The following is a 13,424-nucleotide window of genomic DNA, read 5'->3' as shown; positions in this document are numbered from 1 at the left end:
TATATAACGATCAGGCAAAGTACAAGAAGCCCAGCAGGAGAGTTTGACACCACACAAGTGCAATGATTGTACCTGGATGTGGTTATAAAGACAGTCTTTCCATGGTTAGTAGAGAACTAACGCTGGTGAGAAAGGAGTCTAGATTACTAATGACCACATATCAACCAGCAGCCACCTATGATGCAGCCTAAGAGCAGCTTCCAGTCCTCTGATGCTCAATATAAAATTAAATGATTCTTCCAGAAGGGTCAGCCAAGTGTTCTCTAATGAAAGGAAGACCCATAATTCAATGTTATAGATAGTTGTGTCTATGTGTACAGTCCAAAGTCATTCTTGGCCTCGTGGATAACGTCTAGGGTTAGCTAGTCAATACTGGGAAACTAGATGACATTCATTTTTGTGTTTGAATCTACGTGGTTGAACAGGTTAAACACATGCTAAATTGTTATCTATTGTCTCACTTAAAATGTCAATGATAGGGATAGAAAATGTCTCTAATAAAGATATAATTTCATTTTTCCAAAAATTTGCTGAGTTTTGAAAAATGCTGTGTCAGTTTAAGTATCCCGAAAAGGCATTAAAAATTGCTGTCCTCAATATACCTTCCTATAGACTGTGAGTGAGTAGCTATTTTCTCCCCTTATTTATACTTGTCACAATCAGCTAAATCAGAGGGAAAAAAAAATCATAGAATAACATACGGTTAGCCAGAACCAGACCATTTTTGGAAGTCATATACTTTAGCTCTCAAATCTTCACACTTCCAGAATCCTCCTTATCTTTGATACATAGATTTTTATGTTCCTACTGATCTTATTGAAATACCTTATACACATTTAATTTTGTCAATTTTGTCTCTATACCATAGCGTAAAGCTTTCTCTTTTTTCATCAGGAGTAATAAGTAATGAAAATTCAAGAGCAGAATGTGAAATGTTAAATGAAAACAATTCCACTTTAGCAGATGACAAAAGGAAGATGGTGATTTAAAAATGTGCAAGTTTAGAGAAAAATACTAGTGTATCTTTAATTTTAAAAAGTTTAACAGGTCAAAAATTAAAAATAAATTCAAGTTATATGGATAAAGCTGCTTCATGTAGACACAAATAAATGCATATAATGCCCTTTTCCTACTAGATCCTAATGTCAGCCTTCAGAATAAAGTGAGATTGTTAGCTGTAAGATGCACTTTCAACCTTCTGGTTATCAACACAACCAAGCAGTTCTTTCTTAATGACATCAGAGCAGTTACCTGTGAAATCCCAAGTACAAGGTGTACTCTGTCAGGACAAGGTTTTCTGTTACAAGGTTGTAGTTCTGGGGAAACTCTGGCTCCCGCACAGCTGGGATCAAACAGGTTTCTTTGTCCAAACCTCAAAGAAATTAAAAGGAAGAGTAAATGGCTTGCCACAGACATCTATCTTGGCTCCAGTGTCCCCTTATTCTAGTTCAACTTCCATCCTGCTATCAGTGAATTAAGTAATACCTTCTTAAAAACAAATCTTCTCACATTCCTACTCTCTTGTCTAAAAATGTAATTTGGCTTCTCAGTTTATAGAAATACAGTTAAATCTCTTTAGCTTGATCATGAAATCACCAACAATTAAAAGGAATGATAGCACTGTAGATTTTTCCAGGGGATAGATAATAGATCATTTGTATCTATTCTGTGCTTTTCTGTATTTAAGATTATTTGCTTTTGAGCATGTGTTACTTTTATAATTAGAAGAGTTATAAAACTGGGAGGAAATACATCAAGATTGAGTGATTCATTTTGAGTGGTAGAATTAAGAGTGATTTATCTTCTTCTTTTCACTTCTCTGTGTTGTTTGAGTTTTCCCCAATATTCTTCCTCCCTAGGCTAATATTTCCTGCCAATTCCCATACCCCTTCCCCCACCTACCCCTTGTTCCAGCCACATTGAGCTTCTCACTGTTCCTTAGTTAAGACATTACACAGCTGTGTACCTTCATACTTGTTTTTCCCTCTATATAAAGGGCCTCCTTTGCTCCTTTGCTTGATAAACCCAACTCATTTTTCAGGACTCAGCTATGAAGACCTCCAGCTTCTGTAGAATTAATCATTTACTCCCTCCTCTGTGCTCCTGTAGATTAGCCCTAGACCATATTATGATGATCTGTTAACATATCTGCCTTCCCGTGGAGACTTTGAGTTCAAAAAGGACAGGGACTGTACTTTATTCATTTTCATAAAGAATGAATGAATGAGCGAATATCCAAGTCTGCCAAATTCAGACAGAAGGTCTCATTAAAGGACAACATCTAAAAAATAACAGTTTTAAAAAGTTTGTCTTTTTAAAACTCATAATAGCTTTTCTTTTTGCCTCATCTTCTTTGATAAAGAGGGACCTCTGTGAAAAAGGATATAGAAGTGAATGGCTTAGATGTTACGCACACACAGTTTTGAGAAGACCAGCTCCCCCTTACCTCTCATGTGTACATTTTTTATTTTTCGTTCTTCATCATTCAACTCCTTCAGGGCACAGTAAGTGGGATTAAAGGTGAGGAGCCGAGAAGATCTGGGTTTGCAAAATGGCTGGCATAACTTCAGGAGAGCAGCACCCAGATTCAGAAAGAAGGCATCCGAGGCATACATTTGGAAGAAGATTTCTGGCATCTGATTGGCCCAAATCTTGGTGCGGCCTGCATTTGCATGCAAACAGTTTCCAAGCCAGGACAAGATACAGTGTTTGGTTTCTGGAGAGAGCTGGAGTAAGTTCTTCAACATCTGGTAGATCTTTTCATGGAACCGAGCCATGAACTGTTTAACCAGAAAACACAACCACAGAACATTCCAGTTTCACAATCCTAATATTTGTTACTCTCAAATCTTAGCCACTGGCAATTTCCAAAAATACACGAATCCTAATCTTCTCCCTCACTCTCCCTGTGCCTTACGCCACCATTTCTGATTAAAAAAAAAAAATTTTTTTTTTCTGGGAACTTTTAAGAGATTTCCTGATGAGCTGTCCAACTGCAGGTAGCATTTACACAGCTTTAGAGTAGGGGATGGTAAACTTCTTCTGCAGAGGGCCAGATGATAAATATTTTTGGCTTTGCATGCCATATGGTCTCTGTAGCAACTATTCAACTCTACCACTGTGGCATGAAATCAAGCCATAAACAATACATATACACAGGGGCATGGCTGGGTCCAATAAAACTATTTACAAAAACGGACGGCAGGCTGGATTTGGCCACTGGTATAATTTGCTAACCCCTGCTTTAGAAAGTTGTGATGACGGGAGATTTAAACTGCCCCCAATTCAACCATTTATTGCCATATGTTGGCCAGACTTCTACCATAATTTATGCTAAGAAGCCCAAAAAGAGAGGACATAAGTAGAAGGAGGAACGGGAAAACAATTTGGCTTTTAAGCTGGAGTTCAATCAGAAGATTTTAGGAGCTAAAGTTATAAGAAATAGCTTGGTGAGAAAAACGAGGATTGAGAGCAGGTAGCTGTGCTACAGCACAGGGCAAAGAAGAGCAGCAGCTTACTCTTCAACCACACAAAGGTTTGTCCCCTGCTCTTAGCGCCTGCTAAAAAGAGGGCCATTTCTGGACATGATTATGGTAGAGAGCCAACCAGATTGATCTGCTTTCCCAAAGAGGCTCAAGCAGCCTTATCTGCATCTGCTTTCTGAGGAAACGATACTTAATCTAAGATCAGGGGGCTGGGATACACCGGTAAACAGCTCCACCTGATGAATGTTGGCCTCTTGTACTTTGATCTCCTGGGGACTGGAACGAGATGGATTCAGGAAGTAGCCATGATTTTCTACTACACCCGGAGTCTTTAATAAGCAGGAGATATTCAGGATTACTCCCAGCAAGGTCTTCTGGTACATCTGCCCATTACTAGGATCCTTGGGCTGAATGTATTCTACAAAAACCTGTAGGAGAAGACAAGCCTAGTTATTTGTCTGTATGATGAGATAAATGATGGGATGAGAGGGCCTCAAAGAGTTAAGACTATACAACAACCAATGTATCTTTCTCTTATTCCATAGGCAATATTACACTGCCCTCAGGATAGGGAAGCATAGAGTATTAAGCTTCCAACTCAACTGAATACATATGAGCTTTCAGACCTACCTTTGCCATATCCTTTTGCCTAGTGAAATACAGAAGAATGTCCAGATATGCGTACAACATGATCTGGCAGAGTTCTAGATCTTTTATTCGGCCCAATAAAATATCAAACACTGGAATCATGACTTCTGGAAATGTTCGAACTTCCTCATCCAGTATCAAGGCTTCGATGACCTCATCCAGAAACTCAGCTACACCTTCAAAATCTGACAGAAGACAAAAGAGAGAGAGGGGAGGCCATAAGAATTTTTAGACGCCTTTACACACAGCTCTTTACTCTTCTGATACTTTTGATAATTTTATTGGTATTCAACCTCAAAGGTCAAGGTGTGAGCTCTCTTCCTTAATTTACGCTGGAACCATAGTAGCTCTGAGGCTTTCTAATGCAATCAGAGGAATGTTACACTTGGAAATCAAATGTAGAAGCTCATAGATGTTGCTTATGTACTCACGGCCTCCTAGGATGGCTTCCAACATCAAATCTACCAGTTGCTCGTGGATGTTTTGGTCAACATAGATCTCTGGGGTGAGGAGAACTGTTCGGGTATTGGACACAGTGAGGTTCCTGCACTGCACTGCAAAGGGTAGCAGGTTCTCTGGAACTTTGGTAATCTGGAAACAGCAATGAAAAGAGGGAAGAGGCTAGCTCTGTGACCTGGCACAAGGACAGATATAGCAAATAGAAGGGAAAAGACACTGTGTCCCAAAACAGTAGTGCTTTCCTGTGGATGCTTGAAAAGCCATGAGAGTTCATTCTTTGGTTTAAGGAATCACCTGTTAGAAATTCTAATGCTGGAAGTGATCAAGCTTAGTCTACTCTGTTATATACACCTTAGTGGAAATGAATTTATCAGACCGTTTTTTAATAAGGGTGTGATATATTAAGACGTTTGTGGAGAGAATAATAGGAGGCACTTGTTAATTGGGGAAAGGGGTAGACCCCAAGCCACAGAAAGGAGAGACTAAAACTTTAGAAGATAAACTAACAGTGCCTCTGATATCCAGTTCCACATATAATATGATGTATATAAATTGATATAATAGACACTGATCTTGGGACTTCCCTGGTGGTCCAGTGGTTAAGACTCTGTGCTTCCACTGCAGGGGGTGTGGGTTCGATCCTTGGTTGGGGAAGATCCCGCATGCTGCATGGCACAGCCAAAAAAAAAAAAAAAGACATTGATCCAACTCTCTGGCTTATGTGTTAAAGTCATACCCAAGAGGACAATGGAGTACTCAATAGGGATCATTCTTTTACCTCTTCCTTGGCTCTTTGGAAACAGGAATAAAGGTAACAAAAAATGTGCCTCTCCCCTGCATCTCGATCAGCAGAGAGATTCAACGTTGTAGAAGAGGTCATGTTAATCAAGTGGTTGCCTGGATCTTGAAGTAATAAGCGAGTGAAGACGGCCTATTAAGAAAAACAAATAAACAAAAATACTAAATCATTGCAGAGTTAATTTATTTTTAAATTTTTTTGATGTATTTTTTATTGAAGTATAGTTGATTTACAATGTGTTAGTTTCAAGTGTTCAGCAAAGTGATTCAGTTACACACACATATATAGATATTCTTTTTCAGATTCTTTTCCATTATAGGTTATTATAAGATATTGAATATAGTTCCCTGTGCTATATAGTTGGTCCCTGTTGTTTATCTATTTTATATGTAGTAGTGTGTATCTCTTAATCCCAAACTCCTAATTTATCTCCCCTGACCACTGCAAAGTTTATTTTAGAACATCAAGATATAAAAGATAATTCTGACACAGGTTATTATGAGAATCACAGAACACAGAACAAATGGGGAAAAAAGAGCTCAGTGTATCATTACTTTAGAAAGTATTACATATACAAATCTAGTTGTTTATGTAGTTATTCTAAAGCAAGCTTAAGTGTCTAGCATAGCCCCTAGCACAGAGTAAGCATTAAAAGAATATTTGTTGAATGGTGTGGAGAATCGGAGATTAAACTCGTATGTGAAATCTACTACTCTGCATCACTGCTGACCTCACTCAGACTTATATAAACACAGTTTAAATGTACTGGGTTGGCCAAAAAGTTCGTTTGGGTTTTCCCATACCATCGTACGGAAAAACCCGAATGAACTTTTTGGCCAATCCAACTATAAAGTTAAACTACAAGTTGTCAAGTCTTCCCTATTAAACTTTTATTCCTTTAATGTTAATTAGGCACCTGTAAGGTAAAATGCATTGTTTTGATTTTGGAAAAGATATTAAAAAAGAGATGGACCTTGGCCTTGATAAATTAGTGTCTACGGGAGAGAGAAGACAGGTTCATAAAGAAGCCAAGACATGAGACAGAAAGAGACAATTCCCGTAAGAGATGCATGGAGATTACTGCCGGAGCCCAGAGGAGAAAATAACTCCTACTTGGCAAAACTTTGTAAACAGGATGGCATTTTAACTAGGTCTTAAAGGATGGGTAGATTTGGACATGGGACCATGGTAGATGAGAAGATTCCAAAAGAGGAACACCACAAACAGTGTAAGAGATGGAGCTAAGCAAAGCCATGGTTGTAGAAAGGTAAGCAGAGTTCAGCTGCAAGGTTAATTTTTGCTGAAGGCACATGTAAGGAATGTTAAGAATTGTACCTGCTCTACGTTGTTCATATCAAGCCAGTCTTGATCTTCCAGGTCTACTGCCATTTCTTCCAAATACACACAACGGCTGGGGATGCCATTCCCACTTTTCAGGCTTGGGTCACCTGGGAAATGGTTTTAATCTGGTAGGTTAAGGATAATGCTTCTGTCTTATACAGACAACTGATCTTGATGGCATTTCTCTTGAACCCCAAGTTTGACTCAGGTAACATCAGAATGATCTTGACATACAGAGCAGTATCTAAAGATTTAAATCTTTTTTACCCCTCAAGAATATGTGCTTTGTTATAAACCTAACACCATGATATCTAAAGAGTAAATCCCAGACATCAGCACTAATTCTGGGGTTTAACTACAGATAGGGCACAGAGGGGAAACACTATCTGACCCTTCTTGGGGCTTTCATCTAAATGTTTAGGTCACCTCTGAGAAGAAAATGGATTTAGCTACCATTCCCATTTCCCTTTTAAGGTAGTAAAGGCAGTAGCTACATGGCCCAGTCAGTATCAAAATAGAAATGAAAGTTGTATCTGTGTCAAAATTCTGCTTTAGGTCACATTAAAAGCTTCCTTGAAATATAAACCCTGTGTTCCAGGGAGTATGATGGGTTTGTTTAACCATCAGATACAATAAGTTTCTAGGAGCAAGTCCCTAGCCCAAGCAGGAAGGGCAGAGTAATAAACACACTGGCTGCAAATATGTAACTCACTGTTGTCCAGAGTGATGAGGAAGATCCTTTGGATCATGTGATTGATGTTGAGTTGCTCACATATTTCCTGCTGTGAACGGAATGAGCGGCTAATCTCAGCCACAGAGTAATCAAATTCATCCAGGCTCTCTGACACACTATTATCTGAGTCATCTGGGCTGGCTGGGAGTTCATCTGCCAGAAAATGTAAGTCATTAACAGTTACAATGCTCTCTTTAAGAGAAAACCAAGTACACATGATAAATGTAACCAAGAGGAGGATAATTTTGGGTGTTAAACAAGTTAACTATCTAATTAGTGAACATCTCAAGTCAGGCAACATCTTTTGTTTTTTAAATTAAGGTATCATTGACATATTAGTTTCAGCTGCACAACATAATGATTCGACATTTATATATATTGTTAAATGATGACTACAATAAATCTAGTTAATGTCTGTCACCATACATAGCTACAAATTTTTTTCTTGTGGTAAGGATTAAGATCGACTTTAACAACTTTGAAATACACAATACAGTATTGTTAACTACAGTCACCATGCTGTTCATTGCATCCCCATGGATTCTTTATTTTATAACTGGAAATTTGTACCTTTTGAAACCCTTCACCTATTCTGCCCATCCCCCCCCGCCCCCCCCCCCGCCCCGCCTCTGGCAACCACCAATCTATTCTCTGTATTTATCAGCTTGTTTCTTTTTTTTTTTTAATATTCCACATAAGTGAGATCATATGGTATTCGTCTTTCTGACTTATATCCCTCAGCAGAACGCCCTCAAGGTCCAACCACTGTTCACCTGTTGTTGCAAATGGCAAGATTTCTTTCTTATTTATGGCTGAATAATATGCGTGTGTGTGCGTGTATGTGTGTGTGTGTGTGTGTGTGTGTGTATGTAATTACATCGTTTTCTTTATTCATCCGTGGATGGACCTTTAGGATGTTTTCACATCTTGGTTATTGTATACTGATGCAATGAACATGGGGGTGCATATATCTTCTTGAATTAGTGTTTTTGTTTTCTTTGGATAAATACCCAGAAGTGGAATTGCTGGATCATATGGTAGTTCTATATTTATTTTTTTTTAGGAACCTCCATTCTATTTTCCATAGTGCCTGCACCAATTTACAATCCCAGCAACAGTGCACAAGAATTCCCTTTTCTCCACATCCTTGCCAACACTTGTTATTTCTTGTCTTTTTGATAATAGCCATTCTAAGAGGTGTGAGGTGGTTTTGATTTACATTTCCCCAATTAGTGACAGTTTTTTTTTCATCGATTAGTGATGTTGAGCACCTTTTAATGTACCTGTTGGCCATCTGTATGTCGTCTTTGGAAAAATATTTATTCAGATCCTGTGCCCATTTTTAAATTGGACTGTTTGTTTGTTTTGCTATTGAGTTGTATCAGGAAACATTTTAAATACAGAATTCTGAAATCCCTGGTTATAAAATCTACATTTTAAAAACCAAAAGTTTTATTCTTTATACTCATAATTAATTGTATTCCAAAATGCCAATAGTAGCAACACTATCTTCCCTACAGAATCCTAGTGGGCAAAGAATTACCCAATAGATCAGTATGCCTTTAATTATATTAAATATGGCTTGGGGCTTCCCTGGTAGCACAGTGGTTAAGAATCCGCCTGCCAATGCAGGGGACACGGGTTCGAGCCCTGGTCCAGGAAGATCCCACGTGCCGCGGAGCAACTAAGCCCGTGCGCCACAACTACTGAGCCTGTGCTCTAGAGCCCACAAGCCACAACTACTGAGCCTGTGTGCCACAGCTACTGAAGCCTGTGCGCCTAGAGCCCGTGCTCTACAACAAGAGAAGCCACCGTAATGAGAAGCCCATGCACTGCAATGAAGAGTAGTCCCCGCTCACCACAACTAAAGAAAGCCTGCGCACAGCAACGAAGAAGACCCAATGCAGCCATAAATAAATAAATAAATAAATAAATGAAACCAAAAAAACAAAACTTCATAGACTAAAAACTATCCTAATTGTTCTTTTAATGGGCATTTCTCTAATTATTAGTGAGACTGGATTTTTTTTTTTGGCTGCACTGGGTCTTTGTTGCTGCACGTGGGCTTTTCTCTAGTCGAGGCGAGCGGGGGCTACTCTTCGTTGTGGTGCGCAGGCTTCTCACTGTGGTGGCTTCTCTTGTTGTGGAGCACGGCTCTAGGTGCATGGGCTTTAGTAGTTGTGGCTCAAGGGCTCTAGAGCACAGGCTCAGTAGTTGTGGCGCACGGGCTTAGCTGCTCTGCAGCATGTGGGATCTTCCCGGACCAGGGCTCGAACCTGTGTCCCCTGCATTGGCAGGCGGATACTTAACCACTGTACCACCTGAGAAGCCCGAGACTGGATTTTTAAAGTAACTTGATTATCATATATAAATCATTTCTAACTTTTTTTTGGCCGCACTGTGTGGCATGGCATGCAGGATCTTAGTTCCCCAACCAGGCATTGAACCCATGCCCCCTGCATTGGGAGCACACGGAGTCTTAACCACTGGACCACTAGGGAAGTCCCTGTTCCTAACTTTTGTTGTTTTTCCAATGAGTTACTTTTTTCTTATTGATTGTATCCTTTTATTTTTTTATAAAGCAACTTACAAGAGCTTCTCAGAATGGCACTCACGCTAAAGGGGTATATAAGTAGGTTGTTCATTAAAAGCTACACACAAGTCTGCATCTGCTTTTTACCTCTACTGACAAAACAGTTAACTCTAAAAGTCCAGGCAAAACTCGCAGAAGCAAGAGTTGTGGGACTTCCCTGGTGGTCCAGTGGTTAAGAATCTGTCTTCGAGGGGCTTCCCTGGTGGCGCAGTGGTTAAGAATCTGCCTGCCAATGAAGGGGACACGGGTTCGAGCCCTGGTCCGGGAAGATCCCACATGCTGTGGAGCAACTAAGCCCATGCTCCACAACTACTGAGCCTGTGCTCTACAGTCCGTGAGCCACAACTACTGAGCTGCAACTACTGAAGCTCACGCGCCTAGAGCCCGTGCTCTGCAACAAGAGCCACTGCGATGAGAAGCCCGCGCACCGCAATGAAGAGTAGCCCCCACTCGCCGCAACTAGAGAAAGACTGTGTGCAGCAACGAAGACCCAATGCAACCAAAAATAAATAAATAAAATAAATTTATAAAAAAAAAAAAAAGAATCCTCCTTTGAATGCAGGGGACATGGGTTCGATCCCTGTTTGGGGAACTAAGATCTCACATGCTGTGGGGCAACTAAGCCCGTGCTCTAGAGCCCATGCCCCACAACTAGAGAGCCTGTGTGCCGCAACTACTGAGTCTGCGCGCTCTGGAGCCTGTGTACCACAACTAGAGAGAAGCCCTCACACCGCAATGAAGATCCTGTATGCCGCAACTAAGACCCGACGCAGCCAAATAAATTATTTTTAAGAAATAATAATAAATAAAAAATAAAATAAAATATCTTAAAAAACAAAAGAAGCAAGAGTTGCTTCACTGTGTTGACTTTAGTAAAAGTGAAGCTCAATAAAGGAGACCAAAGGTTTTGGTAGAGTACTAACTGCTGGTGGAAAACGGGTTAGGTCAGGTGGCCTGACTAACTCACTGTAAACAAACTAAGACGATGAGGTGCCAAAATAGTAACAGAAGGGCATGCACCTGACTTGTCCCCACTGCCTGGTGCCTGCAGTGCTCCCAAACCTAGCCAGCCTTATGTCTGTTTATAGCCAGAAGGATGAACATTCTGTCACTCTATTCCTATACCACTCTATTCCCTTCTGAATTCCAAGAGTAATAGGTGCTGATTAGCAAAATTTCCCTCAACCACATACTTAAAAACTTTATTTTCTCATTTCCTTATTTTTCTAACTCCTCACTCTCCATTCTCTCCTACAATCTCTTAATCCAGGGTTTCCCATTCTGATCCTATATATTAGAAATCTGGGAAAGTTTTCAGAGGCGGAGACTCAGAGCTGCCTCTTTCTATCACATGAAAAAAGTCAGCATTACATGTTTTTCTCCCTTGTTTCATCCATCACTTTGTCTACTACTCATGTGTCTTCCCCTGACCTCCTTTTTCTTTTTTTAAAAAATTTTTAAAATTTATTTTTGGCTGTGTTGGGTCTTCGTTGCTGTGCGTGGGCTTTCTCTACCTGTGGTGAGCAGGAGCTACTCTTCGTTGTGGTGTGCGGGCTTCTCATCGTGGTGGCTTCTCTTGTTGCACAGCATGGGCTCTAGGCGTGCAGGTTTCAGTAGTTGCAGCACGCGGGCTCAGTAGTTGTGGCTCACGGACTCTAGAGCACAGGCTCAGTAGTTGCGGCGCACGGGCTTAGCTGCTCCGCGGCACGTGGGATCTTCCTGGACCAGGGCTTGAACCAGCGTCCCCTGCATTGGCAGGCGGATTCTTAACCACTGTGCCACCAGGGAAGTCCCCTGACCTCCTTTTCATTCAATCTTAATCAGAGAGTAAGGCCACAACTTAGCTACGTATCTGAATACTTCAGAAATAAACAAAATAAAGGGAAAATATAAACATTTCTCCTTTCCTAAAAACAATCACACTATTATCCTTTTTGGAGGAGGGAGAAGGGGAGCGATTTCTGGCTTGAAAGATCGTGAAAACCCTCAGAAGATGAATACATTTGAGAAACAGCACCCTACTTCTAGTCCATATGTTACCTTATAGGAGGGAGCTGGACTTGATCTTAATTTTGGTCCCAGATGAGGAAAATCATTGTTCTGATTAGTAAGATATTATCCTAATTTTCTTCACATTAAGGTTAAGGATCAGATTTTCCTAGATGTCTGTTCTGAAAGCAGTAAGTTATGAAAGTGGCCACTCTATGGAGTGAAAGAAACGTTCTGCTTGAGATAGACTCTGAAGCACTTGGCTTAAGAACAAATCTCATTTATTTCTCTACAGGCCAAAAAGCTTTTAAAATTCTTCCTTCAACACATCTGCTTTCTACAGCTGCATGTGACTTGCTTTCCGCACCTACGCCTATAACCTCAGTTTCCTATGTGAAAAAAAATTAGTATCTTTGTTAAGTATCTTTCACTAGGTGATTTTTAAAATAAAAGAGCTTGACAGCTTTGGGATAATGACTGGCATCTGTTCCTCTGGAACCACCTGTTATCTGGTCTCTTTTTCATGCAGGGGATAGGACAGGGAGAAGAACCCAAAACAAAACAAACAACAAATACGAACAAAGAAAACACTTCTGCCCTAAACTTAAATTCTAGTTGCAATTAAGGACCCAAAGAATACTTAATTTGGGAAGACGCCATTCTCGGTCATCTCATCTGCTGCTACTGGCTCGTCCACTTACCAGATTGCTGCTTCAGCTGCTCTTTTTGGATTGCTGCAAACTGCTTGGCATCAGCCAGGGAGCCAAAAAGAGCAGCAAAGGGGTTACTTGAGATGTTGTTGTTATTCTCCTGGTCTGTCATTTCACTTTAAAGTATCCTCCATCCAGACCTAGGGGGAGGGGCTATAGAAAGGACAGGTATTAGACGCCGAAGGGCAGATAACACAACAGTTATAATATTATCATAGTTGTTTCTTCTCCCATTTCTTGAATACATTTTAAAAGGGTTTGGGTAAGACTTGCCAACTCCTATTCCAAGACTCAAGACAATTTTTGGCAAAATGGTTACAAACCTACCAACTGGACAAGTTGGCTTGATTTGGGGGTGGCTAAAACCAAAAAGCTTAATAAATGTTCAGCTGGAATGCATTTATCTGTTGACATGTTTCTATTTACTATACCTTTAAAAAATAGATTACATAGAAAGAATTCTTGAAGTCAAAGAGGAAACTCAGCTACTAATTGCAACAACAATGTGGCACTTAAAAGTAATAGGACAAAAACTATGGATTTCCCATAAATCCCTAGGCTGGTCGACTAGTCCTCACTCACCATGAGCATAAGGTGGTGCTTGCACAGGATTCTGTGACTTAAGAGTTGGAGCTGGGAATTCCTCAGCTACACAGAAAATAAATGT

General features: G+C 40.2%; 1 protein-coding gene across 2 annotated transcripts in view; it reads right to left on the bottom strand.

Annotated features, from left to right (window-relative positions):
* UBE4A (ubiquitination factor E4A) overlaps positions 1-13,424 on the bottom strand; it is a 34,444-nt gene that overhangs the window by 16,418 nt on the left and 4,602 nt on the right. Inside the window, exons 2-10 of one of the 2 annotated variants that reach the window (XM_082342821.1) lie at positions 12,749-12,910; positions 7,445-7,618; positions 6,727-6,839; positions 5,371-5,523; positions 4,565-4,724; positions 4,116-4,318; positions 3,722-3,913; positions 2,447-2,780; positions 1,252-1,372 (exon numbers count right to left, since the gene is read on the bottom strand). In XM_082342821.1, the coding sequence (XP_082198947.1) occupies positions 1,252-1,372; positions 2,447-2,780; positions 3,722-3,913; positions 4,116-4,318; positions 4,565-4,724; positions 5,371-5,523; positions 6,727-6,839; positions 7,445-7,618; positions 12,749-12,869 (1,571 nt within the window). In that variant the 5' untranslated portion in view covers positions 12,870-12,910. Of the gene's footprint in view, positions 1-1,251; positions 1,373-2,446; positions 2,781-3,721; positions 3,914-4,115; positions 4,319-4,564; positions 4,725-5,370; positions 5,524-6,726; positions 6,840-7,444; positions 7,619-12,748; positions 12,911-13,424 lie in introns of those variants that run through there. The other variant, XM_082342822.1, reaches the window with a different exon arrangement.

This window comes from Balaenoptera borealis, assembly GCF_965194805.1.
Source record: "Balaenoptera borealis genome assembly, chromosome: 11".
In the NCBI taxonomy this organism is placed as follows: Eukaryota; Metazoa; Chordata; class Mammalia; order Artiodactyla; family Balaenopteridae; genus Balaenoptera; species Balaenoptera borealis.
The sequence above is the reverse complement of the archived record's forward strand: the minus strand, read 5'-3'. Positions and strand labels throughout refer to the sequence as shown.